General features: G+C 34.6%; 1 protein-coding gene across 3 annotated transcripts in view; it reads left to right on the top strand.

Moving 5' to 3' along the window:
- The window catches only part of LOC149845084 (uncharacterized), a 39,671-nt gene extending 21,282 nt beyond the window's left edge, over positions 1-18,389 (top strand). Inside the window, exon 5 of one of the 3 annotated variants that reach the window (XM_089995494.1) lies at positions 17,997-18,389. In XM_089995494.1, the coding sequence (XP_089851620.1) occupies positions 17,997-18,103 (107 nt within the window). In that variant the 3' untranslated portion in view covers positions 18,104-18,389. Of the gene's footprint in view, positions 1-15,884; positions 16,500-17,987 lie in introns of those variants that run through there. The other 2 variants (XM_089995493.1, XM_089995492.1) reach the window with 2 other exon arrangements.
- The last annotated feature ends 246 nt before the right edge of the window (positions 18,390-18,635 follow it).

Below are 18,635 nucleotides of genomic sequence, written 5' to 3'. Positions count from 1 at the left end.
ACGAGTCTATTGGTCCACTGATAAACCTGAAAATGTGGATGTGTAGCATAACTCAGTGAGTAAGAAAACAAATACTTGAATGAATAAGAGTAAAAAACAAAGAATTTTATGTTTTTCTTGATGATTTTGAGTGTAGTTCTCATTCTTATTTATAGCTAAAGAATTCAAGATGTTGGTGGTACGAAGGGGTGTCAAACAAAGGTTTTTGAACAGTAAAAAAATGTTTGAAAAATGAAAGAACGCAACTTCTAAAAGTTTCAAAAAACGACTATATTAGTCGACTGAAATAGTTATTAGTCGACTAAAATCAAATATTAGCAGACTGACTGTTATCGTCAATCGACTACTGTGTCTAGCCGAACAAATTTAAATTCTGTTTTTTGAAACTTAGTTGACTAAAGAAAAGTTAGTCGACTGATGAAAATCATCAGTAGACTGAAAAAACTTTCAGTCGACTCCTGCTAAACTTTTCAGAAATTGAAGATTCTGTCTGGTCGACTAAGAGTCGATTAGTTGACTAATCAGAAAGTTGACGTTTTGCTTTAAAAAAAAGCGCAAAAAATTGATCGACTGATGAGTCTATTAGTCGACTGATAAACCTAAAAATGTGGATAAAGAGCTTTCTAAATTGATTTTTTCCAATGGTTCTTTTAGAAAAGTTTTTCTTAAGTATTTTCAGGTGAAATCCAAGTAAGATATGCAGTCAAAGTAATGCTCTTATAAGAATCTAAGACTTTTAAAGAGATTTACATTTGCACACTTGTCTTCACAGATTCTTCAACGAACTTTTCAATTCTTTTCATCGTTCTTCATTGCCTTAGTTATTCTAGTTGTTCATCATCAAAATCTTGTACTTGAATTATTGTATATAACTTCCTTGTCTTAACAATCTCCCTCTTTTTTATGATGACAAACTAGTCAGAGATAAATCATTGATAAACAGATAGAAAACTTAAACTTACTCCCCCTATCAATATGTTGTTAAAACATAAGAAGTTAGCATAGTATCAAGCACATTTATTAAACACTTATCAAACACATTCTTTTCATGCATATTGGTGTTCTTTCTTCTAATGCATATTGGTGTTCTCCCCCTTTGTCATGATAAAAAAGACTAGGTGGAGTCAAAGTATATATAAAAAAAATGCAAATACAAGTTCAAAATATTACAAACCAAAAATGTTATCAAAGCAATGTCAGTAAAAAAGTTCAAGAGAAGTGTTGCTTGAGAATCTCCTTGATTTCAGCTATATCAGACTGAATAGATGAAAGCTGTTGAGTAACATCTTCACGAAATGTATGTTGTTGAAGTTTCAAGGCTTCAATGCGTTTCAGAATTTCATCATCATCTTTTCCAGTAGAGAATCTCTTCCTTTTGCCTTGAGATGGAGGCGATATAGGATAGTGATGGTTCGAGAGATATAGGAGATCCAAAGGATGATGGTACTAGATAGGAAAGTTTCATGCGTTTAAGAACAGTTTCATCAAAGATTTCCTTTTGAGTAACAAACTTTTCAGTATCCAGAGGCACGTTGAAATGTTTAAAGATTCAAGTAAGGATTAAGCCATATGGAAGAAAAGGTTTTTGCTTTCATAAAGTAGTAAAGAAGACGTGCCCAGTTTGCAGATATATTTCCAAATAAGACATATAAAGCAATAGAAAGATCAGTGGAAAAATAATCAAAAGATCCTGTTTTTGGGCGGACATTATAAGCAAGAATTCTTCCTGCAATTCGAGCGCGAGGTTGAAGGTTTATATTTTTGAAAGGAGGACAATGAGGAGTGCCTGAAAGTAGTATTTGGTTGAAAATCTTTTCATCCTCAAGTTCAATGAAATTAAAAAGAATGCCAAAAGATGGAACATTAAGAATCTGTCCAAGAAGTTTGTAATCAAATTCGATTTCAACATCTCTAACGAGAGAGGAAAGAAAACCAGTATCGGGATCTATTTGCAAATTTGTGTAAAACAAATGGATCAATAAAGGATAATAATCACGATCGTAAGAAGCATAAAAAAGACGTGAAATCCTTGTAAACAATGCCTTGATATTATATCATTCATAGACATGAAAAAGAACGTTTCGACCAGGTAAAATCGGAAGGGCAAATATAGATCCAAACCTATCATATAGAAGAAGATTTTTAAGAAGGTTAAGAGAGAATCCATGCCTTGCCTTGGGTGTGGATGAGGAAGGGGAAGCATGTCCGGAGGCGGTTTTCTGACGAGGCATTGTCGTCAAGAGAGAGAGGACAAAGAAGGTGGAACCTTTAGAAGATGGTGTTGCCGCAGTGAAGGATGGGACGATGCAGTGGATGTCGTCGTTCGACGCTGTAGTGACGTCGTCCAGCGAGTGGAAGAGGGACGTCGATTCACCGAAGGTTTTTAGAAGAGGAAAAAAGGCGGTAGAGAAAAGGGAAAAAGGGTTTGACTGCTGCAGAGTAGAAAGAAACACACGGGCGGATTTCTGGGAACATAAGTTGACTGCCCCCTTTTTAAAACACATAAGTTATCGGGTCTGAGTTTTTTTTTAAAAATAACCAACTATCAGTCGACTGATCGACAAATGTCAGTCGACTGAAAAGTTCTGTTTTGAAAATTTTCAAGAAAAAAAAAATTCAAAAACAAATTATAAATCTAATAATGAGCAAATGCCTAGTTCTCTTCTAATCCTCGTAAAATCTTTGTTTTTGAGTGGTTTAGTAAAGATGTCGGCATGTTGTGCATTCATGGGTATAAAATTTAAAGAAATATCACCTTTTAAAACCTGATCTCGTAAAAAACGATGTCTCACTTCAATATGCTTAGTTTTTGAGTGCTGAACAGGGTTTTTCGAAAGATTTATAGCACTAGTGTTATCACAATAAATTATTGTTGTGGAGTAATTCAAACAAAAATCTCTTAAGGTTTGCTTCATCCATAGTACTTATGAACATGCTAAACTAACCGCTATATATTCTGCTTCAGTAGTTGAGAGTGATACTGAATTTTACTTTTTACTAAACTAAGAGACTAAGGAATGTCCTAAGAAGTGACAAGTTTCACTAGTACTCTTGCGATCAGATTTGCTTCCAGCAAAATCTATATCACTATATGAAACTAAATCAAAGGAAGATGATTTCGAGTAAAATAAACCAAAGTTTGAAGTATCTTTCAAATATCGAAGAATTTGTTTTACAACAGTTAAGTGAGATTCCTTCAGATTAACTTGAAATCTAGCACATATACAAACACTAAACATTATATCAGGTCGACTAGCAGTTAAGTATAATAGAGATCCAATCATACCTCTGTAGAGCTTAGTATCTACAGTTTTACCGTTTTCATCTTTGTCAAGAGAGATAGTTGTGCTCATAGGATTTCTTCTTGATTTAGAAGAGTCCATGCCAAATCTTTTAAGAAGTTCTTTTGTATACTTGACTTGGTTGATGAAGATTACTTTTTCAGTTTGCTTTATTTGAAGTCCAAGGAAGTAGTTCAATTCACCCATCAAGCTCATTTCAAACTCTTCCTGCATAGCTTTAGCAAAATCTTTGCAAAGCGAGTCATTAGTAGAACCAAATATTATATCAACATAAATTTGCATAATAAAAATATCTGATTTTATATTTTTAATAAATAGAGTGAAGTCTACCCCGACCCATGAAAAAACTAGATTTTTTTACAAAACTTCGTAGTCTTTCATACCATGCTCTTGGTGCTTGTTTGAGTCCGTACAAAGCTTTTTTTAATTTGTAGACTCTTTCTGGATATTTCTCATCTTCAAATCCTGGAGGTTGTTCAACATAAAGTTTTTTATTAATGTATCCATTCAAAAATGCACTCTTAACATTAATTTGGTATAACTTAAAATTCATGTAGCTAGTTAAAGCAAGCATCATTCGAATTGACTCCAATCGAGCCACTAGTGCAAAGGTTTCATCAAAATCTTTGCCTTCTTTTTTGTTATAGCCTTGCTTTATTTCGAATGACTTCGCCGTTGTCGTCCATCTTGTTCCGGAAGACCCATCTCGTTCCAATTACCGGATGATCCTTTGGTCTATCAACTAGATCCCATACATCATTCCAAGTGAATTGGTTAAGTTCTTCAGACATGACCAAAAGCCAAAATTCATCATCATAAGCTTCATTGATATTCTTTGGTTCTATTTTTTATATAAAAGCAAAATTTGCAATATATTCTTCCAATTGACTTTTAGTTTAGACACCACTCTTTATTTCTCCAATAATCTGCTCATGTGGATGATTACGAAGTTCTTTCCAAACCGGTGGAAGATTTTAAGGAATATTTTCTTGTGAAATGCTTTCTATCAAAGGTTCTCCTTGAGGGATGACTTCTTCTCCTTCGCTTAGAGGTACAACCTGCTCACTATTCTCATCAAATACAATATGTAAGGACCCTTCAATGCAAAAAGTTCTTTTATTAAAAACACGATTGTTTGAACTCAGAGTTTCAGCCACGTTTTCACTATCAGCAGATGATAGATGAGAGGAGACAAGAGGCTGCACAGAATGGTCATTCATCGTGACCTAGAAACTGTGATTATATACAACACTTTACAAAACATTATGGACAATAATATCCCTGATTATAAACATAAAATACAATATGTGTAAAATACAAAACATAATATATGGATCTGGACCAAACGTGGATCCAGAACCATATCTTGTCATCTTAACGACCTCCCTCAAGTTGTGCATGATCTCGAATCATGGACAACTTGCCTTTTAAGAACCAAAAATTGTGTTTGGTCAGCCCTTTTGTAAACATATCAGCCACTTGATCTTCAGTGCGAACATAATATGGCTCAATTTCTTTCTCTTCAACCTTTTTCCTGACAAAATGTTGATCTATCTCGATATGTTTAGTGAGACTATGATGAATGAGATTAAAAGAAATATTTATTGCACATTGATTGTCACACAATAATAATGATCTTGAGATAGATTCACCCAATTCTGTTAGCAAGTGTCTAACCCACGTCGCTTCTGCTGTGACTGCTACCATGGAACGATATTCAGCCTCAGTACTAGATCTGGCAACAACCTTCTGTTTTCTACTACTCCAAGACACAATGTTGCTGCCAAGAAATATACAATAGCCTGAAACTGACCTTCCCTCATTTGGATCTCCTGCCCAGTCCGCATCAGTATAGATAAAAAATTTATGAGCCCCATTATCTATAAGATTCCTTTTATAAACAAGTCCATCTCCCATCGTACCCTTTAAGTATCTCAATATCCGTTTAACTGCATCTATGTGCCCAGTTCGAGGTTCATGCATAAATTGAGATACTTGATGTACAGAATAGACAATGTCAGGTCTAGTGAAGGTAAGATACTGGAGCATTCCGACTATACTTCGGTATCTGGTGGGATTATCATATAAGTCTCCTTCGTTGGAGCTCAACTTCTGCTGTAAAACAGCTGGGAGTAGCTAAAGGCTTGTAATCTTTCATTCTCGCTCTACTTAACAAGTCAAGAGTATATTTATGTTGTGTCAGGGTCAACACATTGTCTTTCCTGTCAACTTCTATTCCAAGGAAGTATCTCAGTTCTCCAAGGTCCTTCATTTTAAAATGCTAACTTAAGAATTCCTTGACTGTCTGGATATGACTGCAAGAGTTGTCAGTGATAATTATGTCATCTACGTAAATCAATAAGAATGTGATTGTATGCTCGTCCCTGAATATAAAGAGTGAGTGATCAAGAGTGCATCTGCAGAAACCAAGATTCTGAACTTTGAGAGAAAAACTATCAAACAAGGAGCGTGATGCTTGTTTTAAACCATAAAGAGCTCTCTTTAATTTGTAGACATATGCTTTAGGATCTCCTTCTGCATATCCAGGTGGTTGTTCCATATAAACTTCTTCTTTAAGGGCTCCATGAAGGAAAACATTCTTCACATCCATCTGGCTCAATGTCCATTTGTGGTGAACAACTAGGGATAATATAATGCGAATTGTCCCCATCTTGACGACATGACTAAAAGTCTCATCATAATCCTGGCCATATTTTTTAGTGAAACCACGTGCAACAAGTCTTGCTTTATGTCGTTCAATGCTCCCATCAGGTTTATACTTGATCTTATATGCCCACTTAGACCCCACAATATTCCTATCATTGGGTCGGGGAACAACTTCCCATGTTTGACATTCATGCAACGCTTCTATTTCTTCATTCATTGCCTCTGTCCACTTGTGTAACTTGACTGCCTGATAGAAGGTAGTAGGTTCATCTTGCTTTTCAATTTGTGACAAAAATAACTGAAAATCCAGAGTGAAATTATCATAACTAACCCATCTTTGAATTGGGTGTCGAATTCTTTCAGATTTCCTAACAAAGGAATAATTTTCAGGTTCATCAACAATCACATCGGTAACGGTGAGAGTAGTTTTTGCTGCTCTTCTCGTATAAACTGGTCCTGAAAACTTCTCAATCTCCTTGGGTGGCAAATTGTCAATCTCAATTTGAGTTGTGCAAGTGGTTTCATCCGGAACAAGAATAGGCATGGGAGCACCAGTGCAATCAGATGAACACTCTCCGTCGATGTTAGCAAACAACTCGATATTCAGCCATGGAGAATAAACTTCAACACCATGATGTGTATTGTGGAAAGAATGCCCATCTTCAAAATTCTGGTCTTCAAAAATCACATTTCGGGAGATCTTAACACGCTTGGTCAGAGGCTCATAGCAACGATATCCCTTATATTCATCCGCATATCCTACAAATCTGCACTTAGAAGCTTTATCCTGAAACTTATTTCTTAATGATTTGTCAATGTGCACATAACAAACACAACAAAAAACACGTAAATTATCATAATCAGGGTACTGCCCAAAAAGACTAAAATAAGGAGATTTATTTGCTAAAATGACCATCTGCAAACGATTTATAATATAAACCGTCGAGTGAAAAGCTTCTGCCCATAACTCAATAGGAATATGACTGTCATGCAACATACTCATCGCACTCTCAACAATGTGGCGGTGTTTCCGTTCGGCCACACCATTCTGTTGCGGTGTGTGCGAGCAGAAAACTCTGCGACTTATACCATTGTTTCGAAGAAAAACAACAAAGTCATTTGAAGTGTATTCACCTCTCCCATCACACTGAAAATTCATAATATTTGACGAAAGTTGAGTTTTGACAAAGGCATGAAACATTCTGAACAATTGAGGAACTTCAGATTTATGTTTCATGAAGTATATCCAGGTATAACGAGAATAACTATCAATGAAAACAACATAATATCGGCTACCCAAAAGGGAACAAGTAGGTGCAGGACCCCATACATCAGAGTAGATAATCTCAAAAGGTCTTGAAACTCTTTTATTAATTGAATTGAAAGGAAGAACATGACTCTTGCACAATTGACAACTCGAACATTTCTCATTGCTAAAAATAGGACTCAAACTAGATGAGGAGATAAGATTATCTCTTACAAGTTTTTTAATAAAAGAGGAACTACAGTGACCAAGTCGACTATGTCAAATATTTGACTTATTACATTTAGACAAACTAAGAAGACATTTAGAAGAGAATTCATCGAACTCCAACGAAGGCTTCAAGATGACAGGAGCAGAAACACGAACAAAAGGATCTTCCTTGAAGATATACATATTTTCTCGTTGCTCCCCTTTAACGAACGTCTCCCTCGTTTGAAGGTCCTTGGCATACACAGAAGAGGGAGTAAATTCGACAAAAGAATATGTATCATCAACAAGTTTGGAGACAGAAATAATGTTGTTTTTTATATTAGGAGCATGTAGAACATTAGACAGTTTTATGGATGAATTTAAGAAGGGTATTATGGCATTCCCAGCGTGAGAAATGTAATGATGAGTTCCATCTCCAGTGACAATACTGCCGTTATCGAAATAAGGAGATAAGTCTGAGAGTTTACCTGCATCCCCTATGACATGGGTAGCTGCCCCAGAGTCTATATACCATACTCCCTGGTCATTTTATGCTATCGTCATCTTTGAAAGGGCTGCCAATAAAAGTTGTTGCACATCTCCACTAGATTTACTCCCACCAGTTTGCCTGTTTGACTGAATAATAGAACTCTTGCCTTTGCTCTGAGGGTTGTTCTGAGGGTTGAACCAACAATCAACTTTAATGTGCCCCTTTTTATTACAGAAGAAGCATGTGAGAATATTTCTTGGATTTCCTACATGAGCATTAGGAGCCATGTTAGGGGTAGGAAGCAACCCACGTCCCCTTTGTCCACCATATCGTCCTCGAGCTCTACCTCCGCGATGATTATTTCCTCTACCACGACCTTGTCCATATACCAGCCTAGTAGCGAAAACATTTTGTGAGTCAAATTGCCCGTTATCACCATCAGAAAGAGTCTTCAAACTGATCTCATAATGTAAAAGTTTAGCCCGTAAGTCTTCAAAACTAGGTAAAACAGGCAAGCATGTGCGGGACGTGACAAGAACATGATAATCTGCTCCCAATCCGCTTAAAACTTGTTGCAACTTGTCTCTCTCTGAGATTGCACATCCAACAAGAGCCAACTGATCTGTGATGCCTTTTACCTTGTTTAGATATTGCATAACAGACATGGTGCCCTTCTTTAACGATTGAAATTTTCGCTTGAGATATAAAACTTTTGCTTCCGACATTTGAGAATAGGTTTGAGCCAACATATTCTATAATTCAACGGCTGAACAGTCGTCTGGAATTGCAATTAGAATTTCCTGGGATAAAGTAGAGGTGATGTATGTGACTAGTGCTTGGTCTCTTTTTATCCAAACGGTGAAGTCAGGATTTTGAAGAATCTGAGATGAGACAACCCCTTTATCATCCTGTATTTCCTGTGTGATGAATTGAAGTGGGGCGAGAGTTGATCCATCTAGATGCCCAGAAATATCTTGGCTTCGTATGAAGGGAATTATTTGTCGTTTCCAGGTTAAGAAATTTGAATGATTGAGTTTTTCAGAGACAAGTTGACTTAGAAAGCTAGAGGAAAGACCAGAATGGGTATAGGACGAATCCATATCTTTCAATTATGGATTGAAAAAGAGGAACTTTCAGATGTCTTTAAGTTCTGACCCTATGTTGTGCACCCTTTTTTTTTGTGAATGAGTTCTGATTATTGGTTATGTATCAGAACCGTAGCACGGGTCTTTATGAAGTCCCAATATACCAGAATGATTGCTGACGTGATTTCAAAAAAAAAAAATAATTGACATCAAACAGTTTATAATATGCAAGCTAGAGAAAATTCCGATCAACAGTAATAATATGCAGAATCAAAACAGTTTATATGAGAAACTGTTAAACTAGATAAGAAATATAAGGGGAGAAATAAGGAATGCAGGATAGGGTTGTGCGCTGAGTGAGGGATGAGATTAGAGAGATTGAACGAGTATAGAAAAGAACCTGCTTCAGGGGTAATCAGATTTTTGAAAGAAAAAAAAATCTGATTTAATGTGATCTGATTTTAGGGCGGTCCTTTTAGTGAGAAGGAATAAGAACAAAAAAAATGAATAAAACGACGTGGTCAGATCTGACGTGAATGAAGGACAATAGAACAACACCAGATCTGACGTGATCAGATCTGTCCTTAAAAAAACAAGAAGAATGAGAGGTAGATTAGATGGGACCCAGATTTGAAGAGAAAACATATCTGTCGTGAAACAGAAAAGAAGAGAAGAGAGGAAGAATAAGAAATAGAAGAAGGGAAGAGTAAATGACCAACCTTCAATGGGCGTAGATCGATTCAACCCGCTCTGATACCATGTTTGAACTCAGAGTTTCAGCCACGTTTTCACTATCAGCAGAAGACAGATGAGAGGAGACAAGAGGCTACGCAGAATGGTCATTCATCGTGACCTAGAAATTCTGATTATATACAACACTTTACAAAACATTATGGATAATAATATCCCTAGTTATAGACATAAAATACAAGTATGTGCAAAATACAAAACATAATATATGGATCTGGACCAAACGTGGATCCAGAACCATATCTTGTCATCTTAATAAAGTTTTGCTTCTAGAAGAATATCCAAGAAATATTGTTTCGTCTGATTTTGAATCAAAATTATCAAGATTGTCTTTGGTATTTAACAAGAAGCATTTACTACCAAAATTTTTGAAATAAGAGATCTTTGGTATACGATAATAATACAATTCAAAACATGTTTTATGTAAAAATGGTCGAATAAGAACGCGGTTTAAAACATAACATGTTGTATTTACCGCTTCAACCAAAAAGTATTTTGGTAAATTTTTACCTTGAAGCATGGTTCTAGCACATTCTTGCAATATTCTATTCTTTCTTTCAACAACTCCATTTTGGGGAACTGCTCTAGGAAAAGAAAAGTTGTGAGATATTCTATGTAAATCACAGAACTTTAGAAAAGATTCATTTTCAAATTCTCCTACATGATCACTACGAATAATAATAATAGAGATAGATTTTTCATTTGTAATTCTTCTACAGAGTTTAGAAATTTCAGAAAAAGCATCATTTTTGTTTTTCAGAAAAATCACCCAAGTAAAACGAAAATAATCTTTTACTATAACAAAAGCATATTTACTACCATTCAAACTTTGAATTCTAGATGGTCCAAATAGATCTAAATGCAAAAGTTCAAGAGGACGATTTGTTGAAACTATATCTTTTGCTTTGAAAGAACTTTTGATTTGTTTACCCATTTGGCAAGCATCACATAAATGATTCTTTTTATATGATATTCTAGGTAGCCCTCTAACGAGATCATTCTTGGATAACTTAGAAATTAATTTGAAGTTAAGATGTCCAAGTCTTTTCTGCCATGACCATTGAATTTCATTTAAAGTAATAAGACATTTTTCATTGAAGGTGGGTAACTCATCAAGATAAAATTTATATACATTGTTCTTTCTTTTTCCTTTAAAGATGATCTTTTTAGAACAAGAATCGGAAATTAAGTATAAATCAAGTTCAAAAGAAACGAGAAAACCTGTCACATAATTGACTAATAGATAACAAATTATGCATTAATCCATCTACTAAAAGTACATTTTCTATCAAGAGAAATTTTGGATTACCAATACCGATTACCTTTCCCTTACTATTGTCACCTTCCTCCATCCTTACTTTGAAGGGTGAAAAATAACTCTGGCCTTTCAGTCATATGTTTGGAACATCCGTTGTCCAAGATCCACTTGTTCCTTATTTTGTGTACCTACAACAAAATTGGAAGACAAAGCATTTTACCCTTTTTTATTTTCGGGTCCATGAGAGTTAGTTTTAAGAACCCAAATCCATTTGGATTTTGGTTTCCTTTGAGAATAATTAATCTTTCTATCAAAATGATTTAGCATTTCTAAAATGATAAGATGAATAATCATGTCTAGGCTTATATGCATTGAAAGTACCATGATGTGATATGTTTCTACCATGATATACATGTCTAGAAAACTGAGTTCTTTGAACCAATGATTGAGAATTTTAACTTTGATTCTTTACCACATAATTTGATCTATTTTGAGTATCAAAGAAACTATATCCCAATCCAGTTTTGTTAACCGAGCATCTTTGAGAACCAAGAAGTTTTTCTAGATTTTCTTGACCATTAGTAAACTTAGTCACTATAGAGAGAAGATCATTAGATTTTTCTTTCAAACTAGATATCTCTTTTTGTAAGACATTGGTTTTAATGCCAATTTCTTTTATCTTGGATGCTTGAGAAAAGTTTTTTCTTCTTGAGATCTTCCATCTCTTGAAGTAATAAATTATTCTTAGATTCAAGAGTCAAATTTTTTGTTTTCAACTCTTTGTTTTTAGAACTTAGACTCTTACATTTAGCATATAAATCATTAAAAGTTTCTAATAAGTCATCATAATTAAATTGACTTACCGAGTCTTCTTGTGCTATAAAACACATGTTGACGACTTCTTTATTTGATTCTACATCGGAAGAAGAGTCACTTTCATCGCAACTTGCTTGAAATGTCTTTTTCTTCTTGAATTGGTCCTTAAGCTTGATTTTGAGAAGAGGACCATCTCTTTTGATATGTCTGGCATTTTTGCAGTTGAAACACTTGACTTCATCAGAATTTAATGGTTCAATTTTCTTCACCTTTCTTTGGAATCTCCCATTTTGATGAATCTTTTGAATTGCCTAGTGATAAGGGCAATATCTTTATCTTCATCTTCATCTTCAGAGTCTGAAGTGACTTTAAATGCAAGAGATTTCTTCTATGGTTCTTCTTCTTGTCTATCTTGAAGTTGAACTTCATATGCCATCAAATTACCAACTAAATCTTCAAGAGAGAGGGTGTTTAAATCATTGGCTTCCTCTATTACTGTTGTATTTTTCTCCCATTCAGGAGTTAAACACTTTAGGAATTTTCTAACTAAATCCACTTGTAAATATTCTTTTTCAAGGGATTTAAGAGTATTAGTAATATCAGTTATTCTAGTTATCATGTAAGAAATTGACTCGTTTTGCTTCATTTTAAATAACTCAAATTTATGAACTAAAGAAGCAATTTTAGATTCATTTACCTTTGACGTACCCTCATGAGTCACGAGAAGAGTGTCAAATTTCATTTGCAGTGGAACATTGAGATATACGATTGAATTCTACTTTGTCAACGACATAATATATCGCATTCATAGCTTTGGAGTTGAGTGAAACAATCTTCTTTGCTTCATCAGTTCATAGGCTGAAATCAATTGATGGTGCTTAGTACTTTTCTAAAACGACTTTCTAAATTTCAAGATCCATGGATTGTAGGAATATTGTCATTCTTACTTTCCAATAGTCATAGTTTGTTCCGTCAAAAAGAGAAGGACGAACTGATGAGCATCCTTCTTTGTGCTGAGAAGACGATGTTGTTGCCATGCTAGATGATGCTAAAATCAAAAGATAGCAATTCTTGCTTTGATATCAAATGAAAGTGCTGTAGGATTGATGCAACGAGCACTAGAGGGGGGTGAATAGTGCTTTTAATCTTCGTCTTTGAAATTTGAAGGAATTTAAAAACTGCAAAGCAATTACATACGAAGAACACAAGAATTTTATCCTAGTTCGGTCTTCCAGACCTACATCCAGTCCTCAAGCAAAACCCGCTTGAGATTTCCAGTATCACACTTGTGTCACCACAAAATCAAACAGACCAAAACCGACCCCACTTTTAGCAACAATTTTGTTGAAAGCAAACTTACCCTTTAAACCAAGGAGACTCTGTCCTTTTACAAAAAAGTTGAAATAACCAACTTACAATTAACCTACGAGCCTTTCTTGTGAATGCAAATGAAGTGAAATAGGCTTCTAAAGTTGTTGAAATACTCAACTCTCAATTTTACTAACTCACAGAAGGAATTGGAGTGAAAAACTAGAGTGAAAATACTTAGTGAGTGAGAAAACAAATACTTGAATTAATAGGAGTAAAAAAAACAAAGAATTTGATGTTTTTCTTGATGATTTTGAGTGTAGATTTCATTCTTATTTATAGCTAAAGAATTCAAGACGTTGGTGGTACAAAGGAGTGTTAAACAAAGGTTTTTGAACAATAAAAAACATTTGAAAAATGAAAGAACGCAACTTCTGAAAGTTTCAGAAAACGGTTATATTAGTCGACTGAAATAGTTATTAGTCAACTGGAATCAAACATTAGCAGACTGACTGTTATCGTCAGTCGCGTACTGTGTCTAGCCGAACAAATTTAAGTTGTGGTTTTTTAAACTTAGTCGACTAAAGAAAAGTTAGTTGACTGATGAAAATCATCAGTAGACTGAAAAAACTTTCAGTCGACCCCTGCTAAACTTTTCAGAAATTGAACATTTTGTTGGTTGACTAAGAGTCGATTAGTCGACTAATCAGAAAGTTGACGTTTTGCTCTAAAAAAAAGAATGAAAAATCGGTCGACTGATGAGTCTATTGGTCCACTGATAAACCTGAAAATGTGGATAACGAGCTTTTTAAAATGATTTTTGCCAATGGTTCTTTTAGAAAAGTTTTTCTTAAGCATTTTTAGGTGAAATGCATGTAAGATATGTTGTCAAAGTAATGCTCTTATAAGAATCTAAGACTTTTAAAGAGATTTACATTTGCGCACTTGTCTTCACAGATTCTTCAACGAATTCTTCAATTCTTTTCATCGTTCTTCATTGCTTTAGTTGTTCCAATTGTTTATCATCAAAATCTTGTACTTGAATTATCATGTACAGCTTCCTTGTCTTAACAAGGAGAGTGCTCGTTTAGATAGTAGCTAACTTACTGTTATGTAGGACAATGAATTGCTATTTTCATAACATTTGCTGGACATGTTTCAAGTTGACGTGCTGTCTGCTAGTTAGGTTACTATATAGGGTATGTGAACTTAATAATTGTTTACATTGCTTGCTTTTTTAATTTATTGACCAATGAATTTATGGCTCAGCTGGTTTGAGAATCTTTTTCGTCTTCATTACTGAAGTGGATATTGAAGCTCCATCATTTTTCACCCTCCATAATCGTAGTTATCAGTAGTCATTCCCAAGGAAGCTCTAGTTATTTCTTGTCTCTCTTGACCATCAAGTTTTTGTGGTTTTAGAAATCCTCTTTAAAGGTCACATCTTTTCCATTTTATGCTTTCAGAAGGTATGCACACTGTTTAGCTTGTATAATTTCTGAGGATTACATATTTCTATTTCTTGAGGATTCAGTTTTTTTTTTCCTTTTCGATTTTTGTATGTAGCTTCTTTCCCTTTCAGTTGTATTTACATGACTTTCACCCTTTTGTTTTTAAGCCACAATTGTTATAGTGATTTTTTTTTTTTCATCTGATATGCTTGTCTAACACGTGGATGTGTATTTTATTGCTTTTATGCATAGGCATCTTTATAATGTAGGTACATGTGCTAGTAGTGTCTCCATGCATACATTAGTATGTTGATGTACTTGTAAGCTTCCATGTATGTGCACGTGTTCTCTTGCACATGTACATCATAGTTGTACATGTACATCATAAAAGGTTTACCATGTCTGGAGAGAGAGAGAGAGAGAGAGCACTGACTGGACATCAACAAGTTTATCATGCTTTGCAACCTCAACTCAAAAAAGTGCCATAGCGGCTCACTGCATTTGTGGGTATTAACTAATGATATTCAATGTTTATAAAAAATGCATTTCTTTTTCATTTGTGTTTGTGTGTCTTAGCATTGTTTGGAACATGTGATCTGGATTTCGCATATTTTGAATGTAATGCTTGTTAAATGTCAACCAATATGTGACACCAATCTAGAACTTTTATGAATTAGGGTCAGAATAGTAAACTTTTTAGTCTACACTAGAAGCAAGGGATATTTTTCCTGCACACACACACGCGTAAGTTATTGAACACAGATTCTTGAGGGAAATTTGTTTGCATTGACAGGCCATTGGTTCTTGCAGCTTCTGGTTATTAGGATCTGAAGCAATTCTGACTACTTTTTAGTCTACACTAGAAGCAGGGGATATTTTGGCATGCACACACACACAGACACAAGTTATTGAACACGGATTCTTGAGGAAAATTTGTTTGCATTGACGGGTCCATTGGTTCATGCAGCTTCTGGTTATTAGGAACTGAAGCAATTCTGACTTCTACTTGAGTCATCGAGTCTCAGCAGAACTTGGGAATCCCAACACCCATTGGTGTGGAACTTCATTGAGCCCGTCAAACATAATTATGCAGTTAGGAACCCTACTGAATTGTGCGAGTTATCTAAATTCTGCTCTTTATTCAACCAATTTTAGATGGTCATACCAATTAAGATAGAAGTGGTTTTTGAAACTCACTTCAAACTCGGCTTCCTTTTATATATTTGCTTTGTAGTCATTGACCTCTTTAGCTTCTGCAACATATGTTCTAATTTTACTATACATTAATTCATCAACTTTTGTAGGCCTGAATATGAAGGTATGTGTCGTCATGGCCATTGCACAACTACTGCTGTGGGCTGTGTGGGCTGGTATAACCCGTCATCCATCGCGTCTGAAATTGTGGACAGTGGTTTTTGGTGGTGGCCTAGCTATGCTTCTGGAGAGATACGATTTCCCCCCATACAAAGGATATGTTGATGCCCATGCACTTTGGCATGCAACAACGATCCCTCTCACGTATCTTTCATGGAGTTTTATCAATGACGATGCCGAGTTCTCTACCTCAAAGCTCCTCAGTAAACATGCAGAGAAGGGTGTCGCAAAGAAGGTGGAGTAGCTCAGGGGTTGTTTCAGTCCTATCAAAGGAGTGCAGGGAATTAAAAAAAGTGTCTAGGATCCACTGTTCTGCTGCTGAATGATCTTTTGTTCAATCTTCTTACCAAAGTTTTGGAACTTGTGTCTTGTTATGTGTCTTCAGAGAGAGAGAGAGAGAGACGTGAAAGAGAGAGACGTGAAAGAGGGTACCACTTTGTAAGAAATATGAATGAAGTGCGGGTCTCTACTACTGCATTAGTGCGTGCAATGAGATATGTTGTGAAGCATGGGTATTTTGTGCTGTAGTGGTGATACTTTGACCATGACAAGGACAGAAAGCTAAAGTCCCCATCACGTCTTGTTACCAATCGGGTCAAGTTAGGAATGTATCTGTAGCTAGCAAAGTAGTTGCGAAGAAAATTCTTTTTTTATTGTTCGCAGCAGTCAGTTAGGACTTGTTTTTTAAACTCAAATGTGCGTCGAAGTAATATTTTCACTGTGTTGTAAGGGAAAAAATTAATGTTGATATAGGTGATAAATTTATGAAAAATGCCCTTATTAAATGACATGTTTTTCAAAATGCCTCACAATTTTTGAAATCTGCCTTATGCCCAAAATTGTAAATAGTCAATTTTGTTAGGACCTTTTTATTCGTAACATATTCAAAACTCATGAAATTAACACGAAATATCGTTCTATTCGTTGATTATTCTAAATTCACTTAAATGTCTGTTCACACTTTTTTTTAAGGATATCATGAAGTTCACGTAATCATACTTGTGAACATCTTGTTAAACTCAAACCTCGAAACTTTGTAAATACTTGATTAAGTCTGCATATATAATACAAAATTCACATAAAAATGTGTGAATCTCTTGTTAAATTTAACTTCGTAACCTCGCAAATATTCTACTTAATCTTCATATGTTTCATGAATTTCACATTAAAATATTTGTGAACCTACGGTATAACTGAACCTCGTAGCTTCACAAATACTAGATTGAAGTCGAATATGTGATGCTAAATTTGTGGGATAGTGTGCAGACATTCTTTTAGTAACAAGAAGATTCATAAATGCTTGGCTATTCACCCAAATATTTAGCATGTGAACCTGGGTAACTTTGCATGCTTGCTGAGTCACATATAAATTCAATTTTTTTTTCAGTTGTGTTTAGAAAGAATCATATTTTTCTTGGAGAACCTTCAATATTGTTCATCTTCCCTTGCAGAGAAGCCAGATTGCTTTTTAGCATCGTATTTCGACATTGTGATGTCATTTTTCTCATCGACTTTTTCAGTTAGGTTGAAATGTGAGTTTCATACAATATATATTATTTTAGTTTATTCTGAACCTTTTTTTTGTAGATATGATCATTTAATAGACTCATGCATATTTGTGTTTGGTTGTTGTTGTGGATATTTTTTGTATGTTTTTCTATCTTTTATTTAATATTTGTTACTATATTTATCATTTAGGATTTATTATATTCAGTTTTTTTTATGGATATATATGTTTGTTTGCGATGTGTGTTTGCTAACTATGTTTAAGGTTTACTTTGCTTTTTGTCAACAACAAAACAGATAATTACTTTGCATATGTCTGTTAACTCAATTGGGATGCACATGTTCTTGACTTGGCATATGATTGTTACATGTATGATTATGGTATATTTGTCATACTGTACATGCAGTACTTGGGCAAAAATTGAGAATTGAACTTCACGCAGGTACATGTTTATATGTCATTTTTTTCAATTCTTTAGAATGTAAGTTATAGTTAGTTGTTTGTCAATAACCTTTTAATCAAAAAGATGACATAGAGTACATGAAGCGTATGATCAAATTCTATGGACACATGAAGGAAGCTTTGAAGGGTACCAAAAAGAAAGTTGATAGGAAGGCAAAGAATGAAAATGAGCCACCGTAAAACACAGATGGTACAAAGTCCAATGAAAAGATGAAGGTTGAAGAGACATCAGTCAGTGAAGTGTTGGCTGACGAGGACTCAATGACCGAGCAATGGACAATTATGTGAGTTTAGTTTGAATAATTAATGTAAATTTGTATGAATTGTCAAACTTTAAGGATACACATTATGAGTTTAAATTTTGGATGGACTTTAAATATTCTATGATCTGTAAATTATGTTTTATAAGTGAAGGATGTTCTTTAAACAGTACATAATGTTATGTAAATTTTGTATGTTTAACTTCATTACATATGTGAATTGTGTAAATGTTGTAAATTTGAGTAGTGTAATTGTAAATAGGTGAAACTATAATCAAGTAAATCGTATAAATGTTATTTACAAGTGAATTATATAATTATAAACAAGTAAATTGTGTAAATGCTGTCAAATTGAATCAAACAGGTAAAACTATAAATTTATAAGGATGAAGAAGTTTGCATAAAATATAGGCGAACAATGACCAATATTTGTGAGGATAAAAGTTACGACA

This window comes from Nuphar pumila, chromosome 2 (assembly GCF_984573655.1).
Source record: "Nuphar pumila chromosome 2, dmNupPumi1.hap1.1, whole genome shotgun sequence".
Classification (NCBI taxonomy): Eukaryota; Viridiplantae; Streptophyta; class Magnoliopsida; order Nymphaeales; family Nymphaeaceae; genus Nuphar; species Nuphar pumila.
The sequence above is the reverse complement of the archived record's forward strand: the minus strand, read 5'-3'. Positions and strand labels throughout refer to the sequence as shown.